We start from the raw sequence: 14,944 nt of genomic DNA on the forward strand, positions 1-14,944 counted from the left end.
GTAATTGGTAATCAGAGATTGTCCCTGACACCTTTAGTCTAAGTCCGGGTCTATGCCCATAGTCCTTGACCTACCATGGATGTGGCAAAGCAGATCTGTTTGCGTAGGATTTTAGGAATGACAGGGGGGCGGGGAGGAAAGGGACAGGAAGAACCCCTTTGGCTGGGTTTCTCAGGCCTATTGAGAGGGATACTATTTTCAGCAGATCTGTGTTTTTTGTAAGGGGTCTTAGAGATCTGGATGTGTCCTTTCCATATAATTTCATGCAGTTGAAATAATTATTCTTCTTGCAGTATTCACTTTTATTGCATGCTAAAAATTTTATTTGCTGCTTGTTTTGATTTGGATTGTTTTAGTGCATCCAGCTTCCCTTTTATTTTAATGATTTTTTTTCCTTACACATTTGTATATGCATGTAAATCAGAATGTGAATAAGCCAAAAGAGTATGTACAGTCTCTTCTCTCGCCTTTTTTGAGATGATGCTATTATTGACTTCTTGTTAAACAATATCAAATTTAAAGCAAATGAATGTGGTCAGAGCTTTCCAAATAGGAGGCACTGTTTGCACTTACTCTGTCTTTGGACCGCAAACTTCAAATCATTTGGAGAAAAATGATAAGCATTGGCCAGTTCTTGGTTTAAATGAATTGGTTTTTGATTTCCAGAGCTCTGTAGCAGCATGCTAACACCTTTCCTTGTGCATAGTTGCAACAGATGATGCTAATCCTTTCTCTGAATTAGTTGCTCTTAAAATACTAACCTCCTAATTCCTTGATAAGATTGTGGACCTTGCACAAGCTCTAAGTATCCTAGTGTGCTTCATCATGCTGTACCAAGTACCTGATGCATGTTCCTATACTAATGCTATTATAGATACAGTGAGTGAATCAACACCTAACACCCTGTTCCTGGAACAAAAGTGAAATGTTGATAAACTACTGCACTGTGCCATTAAGACATTTTTTAGCACAATACAATAACCCTTGAAAGCATTGAGTGTCAAGTCTTGGGAGTAAGGAGGCAGATGTGGCTGATTTATTCAAGGATTTCTTAAAGTTTTTAGCTAACCACAATAGTTTCCAACTCTCCCAGGGGGAGAAAGTTAATCTCAGTAACGGAGGAACAGAATGAGCTATCTGGCCATGAGACAAGAAATGCCGGTAGATTGTCAGGCCATCTGAAGTAACTTTATGTGAAATGCACAGATAACATCAAAATAACTCAAGTTACCAGTTCTGAAAGCTAAGGGCCTGTCTCCCCTGTTCTTCTGTGTACATGATTTGTTTACTCAGTGTAATTTGAATGGTACTGAGGGAGTTGATTCTGATTTCCCTTGGCGTACAGGAATGGAAAATTAGGCTCTTCATTTTAAAATTGCTGTTCAATGGCAGGGTGTCCTCTTGATTCTAAACCTGTGTTTAAAAATTAAAAAAAAATCTCTACTGGTGGAATATGAGCAACTCCATTTTTTTCTGTAAGCCAAGCCATTTATATAGCTTCAGCTGAGATAGCAATGTCTAGGATTTTTTTTTTTTTCACTCTACAGTAACTACCTATAGTTTCTATCTGCATCTTATATGCTGAATTTGTTATTTTTGTTTGTATGAGCTATGATGCTAGCTTAATTCGCTTGTAGCAGTTCAGCATTATAAAAATCTTGGTAACACAGTGATGCTTTTAGGTGTTGTAATTTTAAATAACTTGGCTGGTTCTGTGTTTGGTGGGTCTTCATTCTCCAGGGAAGGACGGAAGGGAATGAAGCGGTATCCGTAGAGAGTGTAGTGAGGCAGCAAACACCGGGAGCCCAGTTTTCAAATAACGACATCTCGATGCTTCCCGTGCAAGGAGGACCCGGGTGTCTACAGATCTGCAGAACTGGTTGGGATAAGTGGACAGCTTCCACTTGGCTCCAGGGGTTGAAGCTGGTTCTGATTGTGTGAACGCTCTTTCTCTTAGAGTGTCATTAGTGGTGAATTGCAAGGCAGGAGGCAAACGTGGGGGTGTGGACTTCTGCAAATAACACCAAGCACTGTAGTCTGTTCTTCACTCAAAAAAACGTCCTTTTGCTTGTCCTCGCAGCTAATTGGAAAGGTGTCTGCAGGCTTGAAGATTGAGCTCTTTTTAGAAAAGGACTTCTGTGGGACTATGAGGAGTCTGAAACGTGCTACTTATACACAGAGCTTCTGTGCATGGAAAGCCAAGTCTGTGGTAATAATTTACTACATTGGAGTTGTTAACAAAGCCATTTTGCTTTTCCATTGGAATTTCCCACTCCAAATTTGTATAGTGAACGGGAGCAATAGAAGTGCTCAACTTTGAAATAACCAGCTCATTCTCAGAGCTTAACTTAAAATCTGCACAGAAACTCTCCTTTCCTTGTGCTCTTGGGCTAGTCTTGTGTTACCTTTTTGCCCTTTTGTAGTTATTCTTTACTACTTTCCTTGGTCTGAAACCAATTCATTTTTTGTAAGCATCAAGGCGGAGACCACAGGGTTCAGATTACACTTCTACTTCGGAGGAAGAATATGGCTCAAATCACAGCTCCCCTAAACACAAACGCTCCCATACTTCAACAGCCACACAAACACCGAGGATACGTGGCTCTGGGCTGGGCAAGCAGAAGCACAACGGCAGAGAAACAGATGACGATGAAGATTTTGATGACCACCCTGACCCCTACAACTTCATGGCGCAAACAGCAGAGATAGCAGAAATAGCCAGGTGAGGTGGGGCTGTATGTATTGACCCACATGTTGAAAATGGATTGAGTTTTCCTTGGTGGTCAAATCAAACTCAGGTGTGGAGATAGAAAGAGAGGCACTCTCTCCTGTTGTTTGTGTGCCCTCTCGCTCCTTCATATCTGAATATAGGCTTGTTCAGACCTGGAAGGTTTTCGTGAAGCTTTACAGCCTGTGCTAGGCTGTGCTGGTTCTAGAAAAGGCCAAGGTGCAGGGCATTGTATCTTGGTTTGTTTCTTGTTCAGGCTATGGACGGGTCTCCTCTTGTAGCTCTAAGTCTGTCAAAAGATGTAACTGTCTATAGCTGCTTATCTCTGCTTTCTGCTGGAAGTCACTGTGTGTGCGTGGACCGGTTGGTGTGAACTGTCCTAATTCTCTGCAGAGGAAGTCAAATGGATTGGCAAGACTGAATACGTAAACTGTTGAAGCTGCTTTCCCTGAAGCTGGTGAGGGAGCAAATAGCAGTTGCTGCAGGACAGAAACCTCTGCTTGGCACAACTGAATCCAAACGAGAAAAATCCGTCTGGGCCCTGTGTATAAATTAGTTGTTACTTAGCTTGATGTCACTGGATATAGGACCTATTGTATCCTAGTGGTCTTATGGTTGCCTAGAGGACCTCAGCAGTAAAGCAAATAGATTCTTTTTTTAAACAGTGGCATCTGAGGTTTGACATCTCTAATATGCAACTGTGTTATGCCAACTTTCCAGAAATACTGGTCTTCCATTGTACTGGGCATACTTGAAATACTTTCGACCGAGGAAGCCGTCTTCTGTCGGCTTTTGGTCAGCATTTCCATGTCACCTACATCAGTTCCCGCATTGATCTCGAAAGGGCTTTTCTTGTGTGAACGTTGTTGTCAGGCTGCTAGAAAGTGTGTCAGCCTTCAAACCAGGCTGTATTACCTGTACCGCACAAAGTGTGCGCGTGGGAGACGCTGGCTTCCCTCCTCGCAGCGTTTCTAGCGCGGGAGAGCGCTTCGTGTTGCAGCAGCTATAAATAAATGGTTGCGTCAGACTTGTCTGGCATTGCACGTTGCAGGGCTCAGTCACAGAGTCTGCTTCATAATTGCAGTTCTGATTCCTGTTGCTGCTCCCAAATTAACTGGGAGGGGTTTAGAGGAGTCAGGGAGAGTTAAAAGGGAAAATGCCACTTGTTTACAGTAAGTGAATCACAGAATGGATGTGTTTGGTGACAGCTCTATCCAAACCAGCATGGGTGGGGGGCACCTTAGGCAGGCAGATAAAACTGCTTTTTATTAGTTCAATTATGCATTTTCTTTCTGAGGAGATGTTTTGATGAACTGACAGTTTTATCACATTGCTGGGTTTTATTCATTTAAAGAAGAAAGTGTCTTTCAGATGAAGCTGGCTAGCTGCAAGATTATTTTTTTTTTTCTCTCAGAAGCTTTTCTTTAAAATTACCACCACAGCAACTTTTGGTCTGAAGGGGTGTTTTTTAAGCTCTGCTAGCAACAATCTAGAGACTTAGAAACTGTTTGTGAAATCTAGAGCAAGTAGAGCAAAGTGCTGCAATTGCTGAATGTTAACTGGACACCTGTCAAAGGGCTTGAAGTTTCAAGACTTGGTTTCTGAAAACCAGATCCCTCTAAGGTATGCTGTGCTCACCCTGGTAATCCCTCAGTCCTTAGGCATATTTTGCCCTCAGGCATATTTTGATTTACAGTCTACAAACCACAAGGAAAAAGGAAAGGAAATGTGAGGTTTTATTTTTTTAAGTAACAGAGAAAAAAGTTTTTTTCCTTGTGGGGGCTTTTAAAGGGAAAACAAAGTAAGTCCCAAGAAGAAAAATTGTCTGTGTTGTATTAAAAAAGGAAGGGAGTAGAGTGGATGGGTGGGGGAACAATAACATAAAGCTTATTTATGGTTTGTCTCTAATAACTTTCTGGTAGTATGCAGTCACTAGAATTTGCTTTTTATCAGATCTCTACTTTGAAGCTGGGTCCAGGAGGGGAGCGGATTTATTTTGTATGCAGCCAGAGCATCCCTTGGGAGTCTTCCAAAGCACCCCAAAAAACCCCTGCTTTTCCTAGCCTCTGCAGAGGTTATAGTTCCCACAAACTTCTTGTGGCTGCTCTTATATTTTATGAATATGAAGCTTGTTGTGTCCTAATGGCTCTGCTGCATGCCCTGTGCTTTAGGCTCAGCCAAACTTTGGTGAAGGATGTGGCCATCCTTGCTCGAGAGATTCACGATGTTGCTGGAGATGGGGACTCACAGAGTTCATCGGGGACGGGACCAAGCACCTCCCTCAGCTCTGTGCCCAACACTCCTGCTTCCACCATATCAGCGAGAGAAGAGGTAAGATCCCGGATGACAGAAATCTCTTCCTCTGAATGCTAGGCACGGTTGTGGTGGGGAGACCAGGGTAGCATGCCCATGTGCTGCAGCATTGAAAAACCCTCATCCCCTGTGCTAAAAAACACCACCAGAAAGATTGACTGCAGTCTGTTATGGTGCTCTTTATTCTGCCATCCTCAGTGCTACAGCCAGCCTTGCAAGAGGTGGGAGTCATATTAGTTGAACTTTGGTCCCTGAAGTTTGCATCTGAGGAAAAGGATGGAGTGGGTGTGCTGCGCTGCTGTGTTGGGGAGCCAGAGCCTCCCTCCTTGTTTCAGACAAAGCATTGACTGCAGGCTCTGGCTGCACGCTCTGTATCAGCTGTGGATTGTGTACCTTTGCTGTGTCCTTTCTGCCATGGCTGTTGAAACGCTGTGCAGGTGTTATTTGAATCCCTTCCCTCCATCTGCGTATTGATGGGAGAGGGCAGGGACTCTTCTTTCCAGCCAGCAAGTTGGGCAAGGAGGAAGGCAGCTAACTTGAAGTGCTGTCCTCCAGCTCTTCAGTGAAGCTGTGGCTTCCTCACAAATTGTGTAGCACAGTTTGTCTGCACTGGAGTGGGTGGAGAGAGGCAATTTCTTAATTTGGCTCGCTAGTGCTGCAGCGCAGGGACTCGGCTCAGCTCAAACTTGGCTGCAAGGTCACCAGGAGGCTCCAGCTGCTAAAGCAGAATTGCCTTTGCTGCTGTTTAAATCCAAATTCCCCCCTGTCTACCACCAGCCTGGGCTTAGAAAATTATACAGCTCTCTTTATCTGCTGTTCCGATGGGCGTCTTGGCCCTCTGTTGTCTTTGACTGTTGCAAGAGTTGCAGACCTGCCCTAAGCAGGGTTCAAAGCTGACGACCAAACCTGTTACCCTGCCAAGAGAGTATTTGGAGGCCCTGTCACCCTGCTGTGATCCACTGAAGGTGCTAAGCAAAAGTTTAGGGAGATGCTCAGAAGATCAGGCGAGTGTGACTGTGCTTGTGTTAAGCCACGGTCTGCTGCAGCCTGCTCAGGGAGGTTTTTTTTTCCTGGGGTTGTTTGGAGCAGCAGTGCACAAACGTTTCACAATAACTTCAGGCTGAGATAAAGTGTTTTATTGCTTTGTTTCCTTTTGTTTCCTAAGTGCCACACCTACAAAACTGCCTTTTGTATTACTCTCTTCGAGCAGTGAAGGTGACAAATCTACCTTACTTCTGACTTGCAAATGCAACGTTTGCTGTGGGTTGGTAATGACCAGCATTCAAGCACCTGCTTCCTTCCAGAAAATCAGCATACCTACTTTTTTATCGAGTGCCACTGAAGGGTACAACCATAAGTCAGCTCATAGAAAGGGATATGTCCTCTGCTGATAGAGGAAGAACACCTGCAAAACACAGTGTTTCTACTGTGTGCAAAACGATGGGCTCCAATGCGCATGGTTGTGATACTGAATGGCAGGATCACAAAGCCAGGATTGCTTGGACCCAGGCGACTTGAGGGTTTCTCTGTGACGTGGCTTTGCAGCGCTGCCATGTGGGACTTGCCGGTCAGCCCCCTTGCAATAGTTGGGAGAGCAAACGTAGGCCTGTGTCATCCTGGAGGTAATGCTCCAGGTGGTTCCTGCTGCTAGAGCAGTCTTTGAGATCTTACAGTGGTGTAAAGGAAGAAGCACTGGTAGGAGCCTATGAAGACAGATCAGGAGCCATAACCTTTGGTGTGTTCAGCCAGTGGTGGCTGAAACCGCCATAAAGGCGCTTAACTAGACTCACTCCAAATCGGGTTGGGTGGCGTGGCGATTTCAGGAGGGCCAGTGGCTGGGAGGCCATTTGAGTTACACCCAAAACGCCACCATGTGTCAGTGGAGCTGCCCTATGTTACTGACAGCCAGGGACAGGTTAAATCAGCAGGACTGTCTACTGGCAGTGCTGAGATGTGGAGCTGAATCCTGACTAGCTTGGGATCCTGAATGCTGGTGCATCTTGGGGGTCATGTTATGAATGGGAGCAATATAAATTCATATGAGTTTAATAAACACACATCTTGTCTTTGGAACTGGGCTAGAATCGGCGGACACGCTTCCCTCGGTCTAGGTGCTGCTGAATCTGTGCCAAAATAATTATTTTGGCTTAATGAAGGGAAATTGCTAGGAAATAGCTGAAAATCAGTGTGTGTGATGCTAAGACTGTGAATTTTTTGAATGTTTATTAACCAACTTTATATTAAATATTCTAGGAAAGGGCATAGTGATGAGAAATAGTTACTATAGTTATAATAGTAATATATTGAAACATCTGATAGAAGTATGTATGTGAATAAGAAGTATTTGCTGTGTGTGACTCTTCTACTGCTGTGGCTCTTGCAGTATTGTATGCCATTGTGCATTCTTGATTTTCCACTAGTAAATATTTATACCTATTCTAATAAGGTGGGGAAAAATGCAGGAAAAATAAGTACTGAAGCTGGAATCACTTTTTAGGGTTTAATGCCATACCAGAAGCTTCACTTTGGACTACTGTGTAGCACAGCATTTCTCTGCCTCGAATTGCATTTTAAATTACTTTTATTACGAAGCTTGGTTACAGATTAAAATCATGAGTGTTCTCTCAAAAGTTAAGATGGAGCCTTAGATTTAAACCTTATTCTTCATGTTTTGTCTTTTCAGGTCCAGTGTTGGCTTGGATGTTTGCCAGGGAGGTTTTCAGTTTCCTCAGTGCATGTTTGGGTGGTTTTTGTTTGTTTTTGTAGCCTCAGCTGTGTAGTTTATAATAACCTAGATTCTTGGCATACTGAGCTGAGTACTGCTACAAATTAAGCAAAAAAAACCCCCAAACAAAACAAAAAAAGAGTTCGTGAAGGGTGAAACCTTGATGATTCTTGTTTAGCAAAGCCATGGGTTGTTTGGGATGCCTTGCATTGTGGGTGTGTAGGTTTTACAAGGCCCGGCTTTCTGCAGAGCTGAGCTGTTAAATGGAAAGCTCAGCTGCTGCAAGCACAGTCAAGTGGGTCATTCCAAATCACTGGCCACTTCTGCAAATTTTAACCCTGTGTGAAATTCTTCTGGTTGGTCTTTTTTTTTAAAGTTTGTAATGATAAGAGCAAAAACTTAAAAGCCCAATAATGTTTAAGTTGTTGTTAAATGTACTCAATATGACTGTTGGTATGACAAGAGAAAATGCCCACGGGTATGACAACAGAAAGCACAAGAAGGGACCAAGTCACACATGAAAATCTCCTGGTGATGGTGGAGCATGTGCTGTCCTTACTGTGTTTTCAACTGGTTGTGTTGAGAACTGCTGGACTGTAGGAATATCTCATTCCCTTCTGATACTGTTTTGCCACTGCAAGCAGCCTAACTTACTGTTTCTGCACTTCATGAAAGGATGCTTAAAAAAGAGCAGCTTATTAGCTAAACACTGTGGCTGTTGTGCCCCTGTATAATATCTCATACTTTTTGCCTGTGTATAACCCAAGTGCTATTGCATAGAGTGTGGGGAGCCTGGACTTTGGATAGCATATGGTTTCCTTGCAAGAGCTGTGTGCTTTGCCAACAAAAAAGCTGTATGTTTAGCTCATTCCCTGTGCTCTGAGGGCTGCTGGATTTCACTCAGCACAGCCTGTTTCGAAGTAACTGGGGGAGCTGTCCGAGACCACCTCTGCAGAACTGGTTGGTGACCAGGACCTCCATGGGCTTCAGTGCATGTTGGGGGTGGGTGTCGAGCGCTGGTTCTCAGGAATGCGCTTTTGGGAATGTCAACCCAAAATAACCACAAACCATGTGTTCTCTTTGATACTTGCTGTCACAGTCATTCACTAGCATTGATCTCTTTGTTTCTGTTTTAACACAGATTGCTCGTAGATCTTTTCGGCTGGCATATCCATCTCAGGTGCACTTTCCATCCCATTATTTTTGTATCTCTGTCTTGTCACTGTTATTTTCCTCCCCTTCTTTTAGAGTTTTTGTCTGTCAGTGAACCAAACAGGAGTAGCTGTCTTGTCTTTTCTGTTCTTCCTGTTAATTATTTGCATTACCAGTGGTTTTCTATTGCTTTTTCATCTCTTCCATGTGTCACTAAATGGTTTTTGATTAATTTTAGTGTGGATTTAATGTTTCATTGATATATTAAAACATAAGATATGGGAGAACAGGGTCTTCTTGAGTTTTAGCCTAAATTCAAAAAAAGGCAAAGATGTACTTTTCAACTACATGCTCGTCTCAAAATTATAACGTGGAATAGCCCCACTGAGTTTTGTAGGATGACTCCAGTGGGTAGATGCTTGCAGGATTGGGGTCTAGTAATTTGCTTAGGAACCCATACCTGTCTGAACAGGACTTAAATGAATCAGTGTTCCTCTGGGGCTTGCCTGAAAATCTGCAATACCTGCAGTGAGTGCCTGTGTGCCTCCTTCCCTGGTAATTTTTAATGACTCATTACTCATTATTTCCAAGTTGGTGCAGCACATTCCAGAAGCAAGTCTGAACTACCAGAAAGTGCCTCCGGGATCAGTGGAACTGAAGGATTTTGACCAAAATATGAACGATAATAGAGAAGAGGATCCCTCAAGAAAAACGCGGACAAGAAACCGTGAGGAGGCAGGCCACCTTTTTCTTTACTTTATATATGACATTACTTTAAGCTGCAGTATGTATATCTACTCTTTCTAAGTTGCCAAAGAAGGCTACTAAAAAACCAAATCAATGCATTTCTCAAGAGCCCTGACTTGCAGGTATAGAGACAGTGTTTAAAAAAGAAAAAAAGAGGAACAGAATAACCCTTCTTGCCAATATGACTGGCAGTTTCCTCTCTTGTGTAAAACTCCATTAAAACCTGAGGGTTGGTCACTTGTTTAGGAGGTGGCATTCAGTGTCAGAGCCCACTTAGGCTATTTCACTGCTCTTTTAAAGAAAACCCCCAAATCTCAACTTTGAAATCTCCAGCACTGATAGTTTAATGGCAAGAAATCATGGCATGACAACAGTAATTCCTAATCAATAAAGGCACCTTATTTTTCTGCAATGGGCATGCTGGTCAGAGCTGCATGTAGAGCAGCAGTGGTAGGATCTGGACCTTACAAGGAGTTTCTGCAGCTGGGCTCAAGTGCTGTGGCACAGCTGGCTTACTGTGCAGACAGCAAGCCACTTGTTCTGCGTTGTTTGCTCCAACATGTGCGATGTCATGCAATTCTTTTGAGGTGAGAGAGCAGGGTAACCTGGAAATCACTGGGATGATGTTAAAGGAAGCCTGGCCCTGAAACTTGAGGCTGGGGATGGTGTTGGAGTGAGGGCTGTAACAGGGTGATGGTGATGGAGAGCAGAGGAGCAGGCTGCTAATGCAACACTCGGCTGTTGCCTCTGCCTGCTTTCTGCCTGCTGGCTCTGGTTGAGAAGGAAGAGCTGGGGCAGAGGCTCCGGGGAGGCAGCGCAAGCAGGAGGGGAGAGCTGAGCCCCAGCACGGTCGTTCTGCTGCTCTGGAGGGGGAGTGTGACTCAAACAGGCTGATGGAGGGGAGCTCGGGCTCAGCCACTGGTCCTGTCCTGTGACTGACTTGAAGCAATCCCTCACTCCCCTCTAGAGATGTGCCAAGGCTGAACAAAAGATGCAGGTTCAGAGTGCCCCCAACTGATGTGGGCTTTCATGGCAGAAGTGTGGGGGCTCTTTTGAACCACAGGACTTGAATATTTGGGGTTTGGTGGTTTTTTTTGTTGTTCTTAAAGCAGAACATAACATGGTGGGATTACATGGCTGTGAAGGTGGCTTGAACTGATATAAATCACATTAGATGGTTTTAGTGAGGCTGCTTGTGGGACTTCTTGCGTTGTGATTTGGCTTTTTTGTTTTTGTGGGTTTTTTTTTGTGGGGGAGGTGCCTGTGAGGCTTGGAGAGTCTTAAGCTGCTTCTTTCAGAAATGCTTAAATAGTTACCTTACTGCAGACAACTCTGTCTCTTTGTATACTCCTCAAGGGAAAAAAAAATCCGAACAAGTTAGTATTAATCTTTTTGCCAAAGTGCTGCAACAAAGCTGTATGTCGTCTTTATCTCCCTTGAACTTCAAAAATCATCCCCATAGATGAAGATGTTTCATTGAGATCATTTACTGTAAAGATTTCCAGTTTTGTAATACGCCACTTCTGCTAAAAGTTCTCTGATCTGCCCTTATATTTTAGGTAATCTTTGACAATCTGATGTTGAACCCGGTGTCTCAGTTATCACATACAATCCGTGAAAATACAGAAAACCTAGCTGAAAAAATGAAGTAAGTAACTTTTTAGCCCTGGCTTGAAATGTTGACTTGCTGCTGAGTTTGTTGGCTTGCTACTTGCGGAAGATAATGCATTGTTGTCTTGGAAAGTCTTGTTATCAGGATGCAGGGAACCTAGATGTAGGCAACTGCATGTGTAGTGAACGAGAGGTATCATGATCACTTGCCATCTCTTTTCCTCATATGTTTGGCCTTTGGAATTTTAATGCTGGATTTGTAATGCCTGTTGATGCCTTAACTTTGAAATGTTGCCTGTGCAAAGAGTTAGGAGAAAATGTATTCCTGCTGATGGATTGTCTCCTCTTTCCTCCCCTGTCCCAAGGCTCTTAAAAACCCTGCAGGTCACCAAGGCTTGTGAAAGCTCTTCAAAGTCTCTTGTTGCTCTAGAAGACATAAGTTAGGGAAGGACTTTGGATTATTCCTAAATCACCTGAAAGGCGCTTTGTCCAGTTGCTAATCCGCTAATCTCCTTTGTTGCCACATCTTGTGATAATTAAGTCTTTTAAACAAGCAGCTTTTGGATAGCAATTTTAAAACCTGCTCTGCTTCTTGTGCTGCAGGATTCTGTTTCAAAACTCAGAAAGGACCTGGGAGGAGATGGAGGCCAAAATTAATTCAGAAAATGAAGTGCCAATTCTGAAGACATCAAACAAGGTAAGGCCATGCGAACAAGTGAAATAAGGAAGGCTTGTATCCGTGAAAGCTTTGTAAGAAACCAAAATAACAAGTTCTGGCCCTTCTCAAATCTATTTCTGAAATTCCTAGTCCATTTGCATATGTTGAACTGCTGTTTGTTGTTGCTGTTTGAAGTGAAACAAAGTGAGTTCCTCCAGCTGTTGTGTTTCAACAAACTCTTCCCCTCTCCCTTTGTGATTCATCTTCAAAGACCCAGTCCCTTAACAGATGTTCAAGTTCAAGGTCCTTAGGCTTCATTTAAACATCTACCAAAGCATTACCTACCATGTGGTTGCCACAGCTTCAGTGTAGACAGGTGTTTCTCCTGAATGTTTGTTTTCTTCACCTATAACATTTCGATAACAGGTCAATTAAAAAGCTTTGGCCCTAGGGTGGTGTTTGTGCTTTCACAACCCCTTATTGTCATTTATGGGGACTGCCAGTAGGGATTTAAGTGCAATAATGGACTCAGCGAATATGGGTAATGCTAAGCATACTGCACAGGAACTGTGTAGCTTGGTGCTACAGCAGTATATATGTGGCCAATTGCTTTGTCTGGTCTAGGACTTGGGTTTGCCAATATCTTTGTGCATTTGGTATTAAGGAAGATATGGGGGAGCCTTTGTACAGTTAATCTGGTTAGCATTTCAAATCTAAAACCCACTGTGGCTGTGAACTGGGTGGTGTAGTAGCACTTGGTGAAAGAAGTATTTAGAGCAGAGGTCCCTGTGCACTGACCAGGTGCCCCTAGGTACAGATCACAGAATCATAGAATGGTTTGGGTCGGAAGGGACCTTCAAAGGTCATCTAGTCCGATACTCCTGCAGTGAGCAGGGACATCTTCAACTAGACCAGGTTGCTTAGAGCCCTGTCAAACCTGACCTTGAATGTTTCCAGGGATGGGGCATCTACCACCTCGCTGGACAACCTGTGTTTCAGTTGTTTGAAGCCAGTGTTTTACCACCCTCATGGTGAAAAATTTCTTCCTTAGATCTAGTCTAAATCTACTCTCTTTTAGTTTAAAATTATTACCCCTTGTCCTATTGCAACAGGCCCTGCTAAAAAGTCTGTCCCCATCTTTCTTATAAGCCCCTTTTAAGTATTGAAAGGCTGCACTAAGGTCTCTCCGGAGTCTTCTCCTTGCTGAACAACCCCAACTCTCTCAGCCTGTCCTCATAGGAGAGCTGTTCCATCCCTCTGATCGTCTTTGTGGATACTAACTTTGTCTTTTCTGCTAAATAAGCAAGGTTGGAACTGACTTTGAATCTTCTTGATCAGATAAGGCAGAAGAAGTAAGACTAGATTGCTGTGCCAGTTGAGTACTTTGTTGCTTAATTTTCCATTATGATGCTTTTGTTTCTAGGAAATCAGTTCTATCCTGAAGGAGCTTAGGAGAGTTCAAAAACAGCTTGAAGGTTGGTCATGTAAAATGTTCTTTTTGTCTCTCAAATGCCAGTAAGTTGTACAAAATGAAATAAAGTGGCTTGATTTGCCAGTGAAAGCTGGGAAGGGATGCAGAAGCTTAGTTTGTTAGCATAATGCTCTCTGACGAGTGCATATGGAATGAACAGTAGGTTTATCTTGTGCTGCCAATTTTTAAGAAAATTGTGACTTTTGCAAAGCGGAAGCTGTTGCAGGGGAAATGCTTTGTTTGTTTGTGGTAATTAGCATATTCCCATAAGACAAAGGTCTGTTCTGCTGAAATAATATTTAGTAGCTCTTTCAGCCAATGAACTGTGCTGTGCTTTTTCAACTTGAATTTTGCACATAGAGCTCTGTGCAATAGGAAAGGCAAGACAAGCTCTTGCATCATCTAGAAGCTTAATAAAGACATATAAAACCATTACAGGTGTCATTTTGGGCTCCTGCTAAAAGCTTGCCATTTGGCTGCGGTAGTTTGTCTTTTCCAATTTAACCATCAGTTGAACGTCCTTGTAGCTTCAGTTTGGGAGAGTTTTTGTTTGTTAAAGCTGCTTAGGCCTGAAGGTATTAATGAAGAAAATACTGTGACTAAAATGAATGCAAGTACTGCCTACAGTTCTACTGCCTTCAAAGTGAAGGCAGCAACCTTCTCTTTAGAAACTGCTGACTGCTGTTAATATGTCTGTGTGCCTCTTTTTTTTCCTTTTTTTTTTTTTCTTCCCCCAACAGTCATAAATGCTATCATTGACCCTACTGGAAACTTGGATGTAGTTGCCAGTAACAAAGCATCTTCTGCTGCTAAACAATCTACAGCCACTAAAGTCAGGACTGCTACTAACACTTCTGGATCCGCACTGGAGACTTTGTCCCCAGCACAGATGAGAAACTACACACAGAAATCGAACTGTGGGACTTCTAGCTTACAAGATTCGAAATTCATTCCAGATGGAGAGAAATATGTGATCTGATACAATACTTTGTATTGCTATCATACTGTAATCTACTGTTGCATTAGTTTTGTGTATGAGTGGTTTGTGGACAGTTTGTGTGGAGCAGTTGTTTAGATTGCTAACACGTTGCACAAAAAAACCCCAATCTATGCTGTGAGGGTGAATGGAAAGTCTGTGTATGCCTTTTAAACAAGACTAGCACTGTGGAGCAGCACATATTCAGCATAGAGGCAAACTAATTTTTAGAAAATTACGTTTTCTTCCAGTGTGCCATAAGAAAACAGGCTTTGCGTACGCTCCATTCAATACTGCGGAAGCTGAAGTGTTCTTAGATTGGCCTGTTTATAATATTCAGTTGTTAATGAAGCGTAATTTAAAAAACAGGTTTTTTGGTACTACATTTGTTGTCGTTTTGTTTGTTTTGTTTTGTTTTTTTTTAATTGTACAAGTGAAGCATTACAACTCTGTTGGAATCAATGTGCAAAATCCAGCAGAATGATTGTGCAATATCGTGGGTTTCTAGGAGAAACTCTTAGTACAGTAGTGTAAGAAGTCCTTTTCTTAAGAAGTTGTAAAAA

The 14,944-nt window shown here is 42.8% G+C and overlaps 1 protein-coding gene across 1 annotated transcript in view; it reads left to right on the forward strand.

Annotated features, from left to right (window-relative positions):
* The window catches only part of CEP170B (centrosomal protein 170B), a 53,593-nt gene extending 39,209 nt beyond the window's left edge, over positions 1-14,384 (forward strand). The window contains exons 12-19 of the mRNA XM_010286895.1: positions 2,473-2,722; positions 4,900-5,059; positions 8,908-8,946; positions 9,510-9,653; positions 11,225-11,313; positions 11,880-11,973; positions 13,358-13,409; positions 14,146-14,384. Of these exons, the coding sequence (XP_010285197.1) occupies positions 2,473-2,722; positions 4,900-5,059; positions 8,908-8,946; positions 9,510-9,653; positions 11,225-11,313; positions 11,880-11,973; positions 13,358-13,409; positions 14,146-14,384 (1,067 nt within the window). The remainder of the gene's footprint in view (positions 1-2,472; positions 2,723-4,899; positions 5,060-8,907; positions 8,947-9,509; positions 9,654-11,224; positions 11,314-11,879; positions 11,974-13,357; positions 13,410-14,145) is intronic.
* Positions 14,385-14,944: the final 560 nt, after the last annotated feature.

The sequence above is a fragment of the Phaethon lepturus genome, unplaced genomic scaffold (assembly GCF_000687285.1).
Source record: "Phaethon lepturus isolate BGI_N335 unplaced genomic scaffold, ASM68728v1 scaffold20425, whole genome shotgun sequence".
Taxonomy (NCBI): Eukaryota; Metazoa; Chordata; class Aves; order Phaethontiformes; family Phaethontidae; genus Phaethon; species Phaethon lepturus.